The 9,882-nt window shown below is 46.3% G+C and overlaps 1 protein-coding gene across 2 annotated transcripts in view; it reads right to left on the reverse strand.

Annotated features, from left to right (window-relative positions):
* Positions 1-9,659, reverse strand: part of srpk3 (SRSF protein kinase 3) — a 16,494-nt gene extending 6,835 nt beyond the window's left edge. Inside the window, exons 1-8 of one of the 2 annotated variants that reach the window (XM_071477518.1) lie at positions 9,204-9,659; positions 8,490-8,583; positions 6,093-7,024; positions 4,232-4,340; positions 4,057-4,144; positions 2,583-2,670; positions 1,945-2,051; positions 1,271-1,436 (exon numbers count right to left, since the gene is read on the reverse strand). In XM_071477518.1, the coding sequence (XP_071333619.1) occupies positions 1,271-1,436; positions 1,945-2,051; positions 2,583-2,670; positions 4,057-4,144; positions 4,232-4,340; positions 6,093-7,024; positions 8,490-8,583; positions 9,204-9,213 (1,594 nt within the window). In that variant the 5' untranslated portion in view covers positions 9,214-9,659. Of the gene's footprint in view, positions 1-1,270; positions 1,437-1,944; positions 2,052-2,582; positions 2,671-4,056; positions 4,145-4,231; positions 4,341-6,092; positions 7,025-8,489; positions 8,587-8,789; positions 9,028-9,203 lie in introns of those variants that run through there. The other variant, XM_071477517.1, reaches the window with a different exon arrangement.
* Between the last annotated feature and the right edge of the window lie 223 nt (positions 9,660-9,882).

Here is a 9,882-nt window from a genome sequence, read left to right on the forward strand (position 1 = left end):
AAAGACAGGTTAGAGACAGACAGGTTAGAGACAGACAGGTTAGAGACAGACAGGTTAGAGACAAGCAGACAGGATAGAGAGACAGATCAGAGACAAGCAGACAGGTTAGAGACAGACAGGTCAGAGACAGACCGGTTAGAGAAAGACAGGTTAGAGACAAGCAGACAGATTAGAGAAAGACAGGTTAGAGAAAGACAGGTTAGAGACAGACAGGTTAGAGACAGACAGGTTAGAGACAAGCAGACAGGTTAGAGACAGACAGGTTAGAGAAAGACAGGTTAGAGAAAGACAGGTTAGAGACAGACAGGTCAGAGACAAGCAGAAAGGTTAGAGACAGACAGGTCAAAGACAAGCAGAAAGGTTACACACACAGACAGGTTAGAGACAGACAAGTAAGAGACAGACAGACAGGTCAGAGACAGACAGACAGGTTAGAGTCAAGCAGACAGGCAAGAGACAAGCAGTAAGGTTAGAGGGTTAGAGAAAGACAGACAGGTTAGACACAGACAGGGCAGAGACAGAAAGGTTAGAGACAGACAGGTTAGAGACAAGCAGTAAGGTTAGAGACAGAAAGGTTAGAGACAGATCAGAGACAAGCAGACAGGTTAGAGACAGACAGGTCAGAGACAGATCAGAGACAAGCAGACAGGTTAGAGACAGACTGGTCAGAGACAGACAGACAGGTTAGAGAGAGACAGACATGTTACAGACAGACAGGTCAGAGACAAGCAGACAGGATAGAGAGACAGATCAGAGACAAGCAGACAGGTTAGAGACAGACAGGTCAGAGACAGACAGGTCAGAGACAGACGGGTTAGAGACGAGCTGACATATTAGAGACAGACAGACGGGTGAGAGACAGACAAGTTATAGACAGATACGAGAGAGACAGGTTACAGACAGGCGCAAGTTTAGATCTGTATGGAGGGAGAAGGAGACATCTTAGAAAGCAGACAGGCAGACAGGCAGACAGACAGGCAGACAGACAGGCAGACAGACAGACAGACAGACAGACAGACAGACAGACATGCCAGAGTGGAAACCACAGCTCCCATTAACCCTGCTGACTCTGTGACTATGTATGATGTGGGACTCAGACTGGTCTCCATGGTCTGAGTCGGTTTAATTTTTAAAGTGTACCTGAGTAACCTGAGTAAAATGCTCAGTCAGACTAAAACTGTTTGAAGAGTCACTGAACAGGTCAAACTGTTTTCATCACACCAGTGTTCAGTTTCCAGTCATGTCTGCCTGACCAATCACATCACATTACCTGATGATCCTGAGGGGGGTGGGGCTCCAGCTCTCTGCCAGACGGTGGCTTCAGCTGCCAATCTCCTGATGTAAACCTCATCAACATCCAGCAGGATGTTTTCTGGTTTGATGTCAGTGTGGATGATCTTACACTTGGTGTGAAGGTAGTCCAGACCTTGAAGCACCTGCAAGCAGACACAGCCGAGTCACAGCCGAGATTTTATTGATACCAATTCCATTATCGATTCTGTTTATTGGTAAAATTTTCTGTATAAAAAAAGACAGTAAGTCTACACGTTTTGGCCACAAGGTCACACCTGAGACTCCAGTGCTCTCAGTACATGACCATCATGACTATTGATCATATCATACTACTTCATGTCATTAACTTTGTATTTCCTCTCTCCAGCAGTTGGTGCCTCTCCTGTCCGTCTCTGTCCTCAGCGTGTAGGCGGGGCCCATTAGTAGTTTGCGGGGCCCTTTACAACTTGTTCAGTGAGTGTCCAGGGCTGGCATCAATAAAAGAAACTGATCAGCTCTGGGGCGACTCAAGTGGTTCATTTAGAACTGGTTCTCAACTGGACCCAGATCTCAGTCTCCATCCTTATCTCAGTCAATGCTGAGGTCGACTCCAAGTCACTGAGGTCATGTCAGAGGTCACTGAGGGCATGTCAGAGGTCACTAAGGTCATACCTGTCTGATGATGGTCTTCACACAGACCAGAGGAAGTCCCATGTAGTTTGACTTGATGATCCATTTTAACAGCTGATGACCCAAAACCTCCAGAACCATACAGACATCTGAGAGAGGCTGAGGAAGACTGACAGACAGGTAGACTGAGAGACTGGCAGACAGTTAGACAGGTAGACTGAGAGACAGGTAGACAGGTAGACTGACAGGCAGGTAGGCAGGTATACTGAGAGACAGGTAGACTAGTGGACAGATAGACTCACAGACAGTTAGACAGGTAGACTGATAGACAGGTAGGCAGGTAGACTGATAGACTGACAGACAGGTACACAGGTAGACTGAGAGACAGGTAGACTAGTGGACAGACAGACAGACAGGTAGACTGACAGACACGTAGACTGGTAGACTGGCAGACAGTTAGACAGGTAGACAGATAGACTCACAGACAGTTAGACAGGTAGACTGATACACAGGTAGACAGATAGACTGATAGACAGGTAGACTGATAGACTGGCAGACAGTTAGACAGGTAGACTGATAGACAGGTAGACAGATAGACTCACAGACAGTTAGACAGGTAGACTGATAGACAGGTAGACGGGTAGACGGGTAGACAGATGACAGGTGATGATGAAGGATACGGACTCCGTTGACTCCAGAGATCTTGAAGTCATCAATCAGCTGGACGATGGTTTCTCTGTAGGGGTCAGAGGGATCACTGTCCCTCACCTGGAAACACATGCAGCACAGAACGAATGTTTCAACAACATTTATACAATTTCAATATATCATTGTGGTATTTTTGTTATCCCAGTAAACAGCTTATACGTGAACAGTGATCCCAGTTATATCCACGTTCACCGGGGTGAACACACAGGTCTGGTCATAAAAATATCACAGATTAGTGGCAGATGTGTCGGTGGTGAAATGATTCATGTTCTGACTAACCACAGTGAAGGAATTTGAGTTAATTTAATCGGGATCATGTTGTATGACTTTGGTTTAGTCCTCAGAGTCTGTGTGATCAGCTCAGATCTACTGAATTTTATTACAGAAAGTTCCAGTGAAGGAGAAAAAATGTGTCTGGTGAATTTACTGCTGTACTGTCCAGTCTGAACTCTACAGCTACAAATCTATACAGAGGAACGTAGGAACATAGGAAATACTTAGAACTACAGACACTAATGTGTTTAATCAGGAGTAGAAACAGGTGCATAGCAGGCAATCTATAAATATATAAATAATAAATAAATATAATAACTATAAATAAATTAATCGAGTCAAATCATTTGCATCAAAGCTTCACTTAATCCAAATAACAGCTCAGTGTCACTGTTAGAGATGAAACAGGCTTGAGGCTGAATCACAGTAAAATGACAGATGGTTAGTTGGATGGTTATTACTATTTAAATTTTAATTATCACTGTTTATTACCATGGTTCATTTAGGTTCTGTACCGTCAACCAGCAACGGTCTCCAGATGTATGCGCAGCGAACAGCCTGGGTTTGTTATGTGTCACTTAAACATGGAGACGGCGACAGAGCCGCTGCGGAGATTTTTCAGCCTCTAAAACTTTTTTTACACCAAAGTTAATGGGTTTAAGAGGATTTTTTAAACAAGAGTAAACCCACCAAAAAAAGCCATTGACTCATATTACACTGACAGAGTGAGAGAGAGAGAGAGAGAGAGAGAGAGAGAGAGAGAGAGCTGGGTTTAATTTTGATAGATAATGTTGCAGCTATTTAAATAATAAAATGTTGAATTTTTTTTAAAAGAAGCCAATTAGCTGATCATTTTAAAAGACCTGGGTTCTTTTCTCTCTCTTATATATTCTATATTCTATATATTATCTATATAATATATTGTTTTCTTATGTCTTATTAAAGAATAAAGAGTAGAGGTTCTGATCCAATTAAGAATACTTGATTACTAAAATAATCGGCGGCTACAGGCCTGGTCCATTTGGTGTTAACAAAGTAAAGGAACATTTTGATTTTGGGACAGTTTACATTCACTCCACCTTGTTAAAATTGTTTTTCTGGATGGTGGTGAGAACAGTCTGGAGCCGTGTGTTACCTGAGGACTGGACCTCGGGCTCTGTATGTTTGACTTACACATCGGAGCAGTTTGATTTCGTCCAGAGCCGTCTCGGTGTAATGTGGAGCACTTTTTACCACCTTCAACGCCACAAAACGCTTTTTCCTAAACACAGACACAAGTTCAGAGCATGTGACAGAAAATGTTTCAGAACAAGACGTGTGTGTTTAATGTGTATATTGTGTGTCGTACTGCAGATCCCAGCACAGCCAAACAGTAGAAAAATGGCCCCAGCCAAGTTTTCTGACCACGTGGTACCTCCCGTTAAACAGGTCACCGATCTTTACCGGGTAGTAACCACCTGGAACACAAACAGTACAAACATTAGAAAACACAACGGTGTATCAAAACCCCTGGGTCCTGGGGGTGGGGAACATACTGTATATGACAGAGTTTTCCTGGAGACCAACAGGACCATTTCTGTTTGGCTGAGGGTCACTAAGAGGATTCAGAGTGTCCAACCTCCTGGAGTCTCTGGGTGGAGTCCTGGAGAGGACTGATGACTTCCTGTGGCCTGCCTGATCTGAACCTGAGTGATGAGTTGTTACTGGACTTCTGTCCAGTCATGGATTGTCCATACACACCATGTTTGAGAATAAGGTGGCTCAATAGCGTACCTGTACCAGAGATCAAAGGTCTAAGTTTAGCCTCATGGTCATATCACCTGGAAACTCAGGTAAAGAGAGAAGCACAGCTGCCAGATGATTGCTGGAGGACGCTGCAGGACAGACCAGGTAAATCTAAACAGGTAGTGAGGGTGTACTGGTAACTATTAGGGCCCCTGTCCACCAGACCTTTAACTGCCAGCTGTGGAGGAATTTCTCAAACATCCCAAACCAAATGGAAACTGAAACCCAATTCCAAATTAGAACCAGTTCCAAAATGCCAAGAACCAGGTACCTGTAAAAAACAGGTACCTGTTTTTGGCCTAAAATTTTTTCTTCTTGAAACACCTTAATTTAAGAATATAATCCCTTTTACATCTGCTTGTTTTGACAGTTAAAATCACCCCTGGACCAGGTGTTTATGTGCTGACAGTGAGGACAGTGTGTGACATGACTCCAGTTTCTCACCAGAACACTAAAATAAAACAACTAACAGTTAGTTAGCAGCCCTTCATAGGAGGAGGCAGAGCTGAGAAACTGACTGGGGTAGTTAAAAAGCTCCTCAGTGGCAAAGGGCCATGGCTGAATGAGATTCACCCTGAAATACTGAAGTCTCTGGACTTTGTGGGACCGTCTTGGTTTATACTCAGTGTCTCTAGAGGATCAGGGACAGTTCCTGTGGACTGGGCGATCAGGGTGGTGGTTCATATTTTTATTAAAGGTGACTAGAGGTTGTACTCCACCTATCAGGGCAGACTGTTGAGCCTCCCTTCTGTCAGGCTGCTGAAAGGAGACTCTGCCTGATTGTTGAACCTCAGATCCAGGGGGACTGTTATGGATTCTGTACTGGTGTGGGTTAGGGTTACTCATGTAGGAATCCTGGAGGGTCATGGGAGTTTGTCCTTCAAGTCTACATGTGTTTTCTGGACTTGGGGAGGATTTGTAAGGATGAGCCTCAGGGTTCCTTGTGGAACTGAGGGAGTCTGGATACCAGGGCCTTGACTAAGAGTCATCTGCTCCTTCTAACCAAAGTGAAAGCTGAGTCGGTTCTCAGGGGTGTTGTGCTCCACCAGGGTTGTTCCTATCACAGATTCTTATGATTTTCATGCCTCCTCATGGAGGGGATCCATGCAGAACCAGAACACACTGGAAGGATCATGTCCTATCTGCAGAGGGAACGCCTCAGTATCCTCCAGGAAGAACTGTGGAACGTGACTTGGCAGAAGGACTGATGTGATTCAGATAAGATGTGGAAAACAGGGGGATGGATCAAATTGTCATCAATAATGATTATCAATCAAAACGTTCCATCTTATGTGATTCAGAGGAGACAGGTGAGTCATCCAAAGACAGAACACATCCTGAGTCTTGTAACATTTACACCTTTTGACTCACTATACTTTTTATCACTAAAGTCAAAGATTTTCATTTCTAAAAGTAAATCTCACCTTTGCAGTAGTCTGATGGGTCTTCCTGCTCTTCATCATCTGAGCCTAGCAGCTGAGCAGGGGGCGGGGTCATCTCAGGGGGAGGGGGGCTCAGAACCGGAGGGGGTGTGGTCAGGTGATGGGTAGCTGATGTCATAGGAGGCAGCCCAATTGAAGGGCCCAGAGAGTCAAGGGAGTGGAGGAAGGAGGTGGAGGAAGAGCAGAGGGGGGAGTAGAGGTGAGAGGAAGAACTGGAGGTGAAGGTTACTGATGTCAACAGGAAGGGGTCAGGATTGGAGGGGCTTAATGGAGGGCTAGGAGGGGCTTTGGAAGGATGTGGGACAGACACTGAGGGTGAATGAGGTGCATTGTGGTTAACACTTTGGGGTAAGATTGGAGGCGATTCCAGGAAATCTGTCTCAGAAACACTTGGAGTGACATTCTGAAGAGTTCTGTGAGGTGATATGGAGGAATTCTGGGTAATATTTTGGTTTACAGTTGGCAGTAATTGGCTGGGACTGTGGGTGGGACTTTGAGATGTGGCAGGCGGTGATTGGGTGAAGATCTGAGGAGTCACTGGTGCTGCCAAGGGGGTATTTGAAGGGGGCCAAGGGGCAATTTGCAGGGTAGTTTCAGGAGGAACTAGGGATGCTACAGGGTTATCTATTGCATCTAGAAGGAGGGATGTGGTCTCGAGGGTGTTCTGGAGAGGCGGGGAGGAGGTGTGGGGGCCACTCTGGGACTGCCGGGTGGTGGTTTCAGTGGATAATGTTGTGGTATGTGGGGGATTTTGTTGGGCTGCTGTGGTGGTTTCATGGAGGTCTTCTGGATTTCTTGGCGAATTTCCTGATGATGTGGTGGTTTTTGGAGTATTTTGGTGGCAAGTCTGCATCAGTGTTGGGGGAAGGCTACTGTCAGGATTCAGACTCTGGAGGTCACAGAGGTCATCCAGCCTGAAAAAGACAAAAAAAAAAAGGTATTACATCAGAGCTGTGAGACAAGATTACTGCAACTGGAGGTCACCAAATGAATGAGGAACCCGTGTGTCATTTAACAATGTCGGACTCTGTGGTTCATCTACCAAATCTGACCAGTGATGACCACTGGCTGTCAAGGTGGTTTCCTGCAAACAATGTGGGCTACATGGACAATTGAAAGACCCTGGTGAAGAGTCTGGTTAAGACCTCATCTGATCAAACAGCTCAGTGACCTCAGACTGCCTGAAGAACTGACCTGAGATCAGTTTCTAGAGGAATCAGTTCACAGTGATGTCACAGGGAGGTCTGACTCAGGTACCCACAGACACAACACACCTGAACACCTGTACAACACACACACATTTTTAATGTAGCAATGTGTTCAGTCTGAACACCAGGTGGTGATGTCATTCTAACCATGTACACATGAAACACACACACTCTGCTGCTCTTCATAACATCTGAGTCATGGACATTGTTGAGGTCAGACTCGAGCACACTGAAATAGACTGAAGTGTGTGTGTGTGTGTGTGTGTGTGTGTGTGTGTGTGTGTGTGTGTGTGTGTGTGTGTGTGTGTTGTGGGATCATGATTCAGACTCTGGGTCTATTATTGGAGCGAGTCTCTGCAGGCCCAGCACCAAAACTGTTTCTGTAAGCAGGACACCAGTTAGCTTAGCACAATGACTAGGAGCAGGGGGAAACTGTTAGCCTAGCTGTTTCATTTGTTGCTGATCTTGTGTTAGTGAACAGGTGTGTATCATTCATTCAACACTCAGTGCAGAACTTCTACTGGAAATCTGCAGATTTAAGTCATCGTTAGTCGTTACCATGGAAACACAGTGAATATTCAGCCTGTAATGAACTGTGGTCGTTCATGCCCTCAATTTAGTCTGCAGGCACAGCTCCTCTCTTTATGTCATAGACATTCACCATCTCTCTCTCTCACTTACAACCATGACCAGCAGCTAAGAGCCTGAACTCCGTGACCCGTTGTGTGTGTCCATCTCCTCGCTCTGTTGGACCACAGCAGCTCCTACACACAACGCATAGTCAGCCGGTCTGAGTGTGTGTGTGAACATATGACAGGGCAAATTACATTTAATATTAATTTAATACTACAAATAATAATAATAATGAAAAGTTTATACATGAATGTCTTGTCACTGTCAAAGGGATCAGTGATTGGTCTGATGATCATCAGGATCCGGTCCTGAATTGGACCATAAAGACTGACAGAAAGTCAGAAAGTCAAACAAAGACAACGATTTTCTTGGAATGAATATCAGCCCACAGACCAACACACACACACACACACACATACAGCTAAATATAGCATCTGAGTGTGAGTGTGTGAGTGTGTGTGTGTGTGTGTGTGTGTGTGTGTGTGTGTGTGTGTGTGTGTGTGTGGTGGTCATCACTGTGTCTCTGCCGGTCTCTCACCGCTTCTCGTCGGTCCGGACTCTCCGGTGCTTCTTGCCTCTGCGCCGTTGTTTCTTTCCGGTGGCAGCAGAGTTTCCGGTTCCAGCGCCGACTGCTGCTGAGGAGAGAGAGCCGTCCAGTCACACTCCTGACAGCCCATGACCACAGTCTGAGCTCCAACTAAAGCCGCTGCTCATTATTAGCAGGAACATGTGAGTTAACTCCTTTACAGACTCAGGAGGAGCCACTGTTCTTCTTCTGCGTTAGTAAACGTGCACACCTGCTGTTCCTCCACACCTGAACACAAACACCAGTATTCACCTGGCTCAGCGACGTTCACACCACGGCTCCTCATGTCTGCACACATCCAAACTGAGCAATCACACAAACAACAACAACAACAACAACAACAACAACAACAGAGCAAAACATTCATACACACACCACTGTTCAAATACACATCACCACTAACGCAAACACACGAAACTTTTCAGATGTGATTGTGTTGTTAACTTGATACGTGAACCATCGGTGTGGCCGCAATTCGTGTGTGTGTGTGTGTGTGTGTGTGTGTGTGTGTGTGTGTGTGTGTGTGTGACAGCAGCAGCAGTCGCAGCCTGGTACCGTTAGCTAATGCTAACTAGCTTAACAGAATTCAGTGTCACTGAATTACAAACTTCACCAACAGCTCTGACAGGTGTACCGGGACATGGACCCGGATCGGGACTACTTTACCTATCAACATCCTTGTTTCTCTAACCGACCCGGGTCAGCGCGGGCTGGACTGACCGATGGTACTCTGACAGTTAGCTCGTTAGCTTCCGTTAGCCGGCTGAACTTCACCAGAAACCGGCGGTAAAAGCCGCAGACAGTCCGGCTGGAGGTGGTTCAAGAGGTCCACAAACTAACCCGGGTCAGAACGTGTGAGTGCGGTGCAGCGTGGTGAACACGAGTCGGTGGCCTCCCCGTTAGCCCCGTTAGCCCCGTTACAACAGCTGACGGTCTGGTGTCAGTTAGCCTGTTAGCTTCGTTAGCGCCAGCTGCAGATCGGCGGTCTCCCCGGAGCCCCCGGTCCGGTCTGTGCTGCCTCTGGACCTGGTCTGTACTGGGTCTGCACCGGGACCAGTCGGTTATTCTGGGTGTGTTTCCTCTGCTGTGTCGGTCCTACCATTCACGGTCTCAACAGCTGCTGACAGTCTGACACCGGACACCGGGCTGTGCGCATGCGCAAAGGCTGGGCACGCTGATAATGGACCCAAACTGGGGCCAGTGGCGGATCGACACGGTTTTGAGGGGGGGGCAGAACTTCAGTGCTTAATAAAAGGGTGACCAGGCCCCATTCTGCTGAACTCAGACACTCTGTAGCTTCTTGTGAATCTCCTTAAACTTTTGAAAGCTTGTGAAAGCTTTCTGA

Source organism: Trachinotus anak, unplaced genomic scaffold, assembly GCF_046630095.1.
Source record: "Trachinotus anak isolate AG129_WGS33_773 ecotype Australia unplaced genomic scaffold, CSIRO_AGI_Tana_v1 ptg000004l, whole genome shotgun sequence".
Lineage (NCBI taxonomy): Eukaryota > Metazoa > Chordata > Actinopteri > Carangiformes > Carangidae > Trachinotus > Trachinotus anak.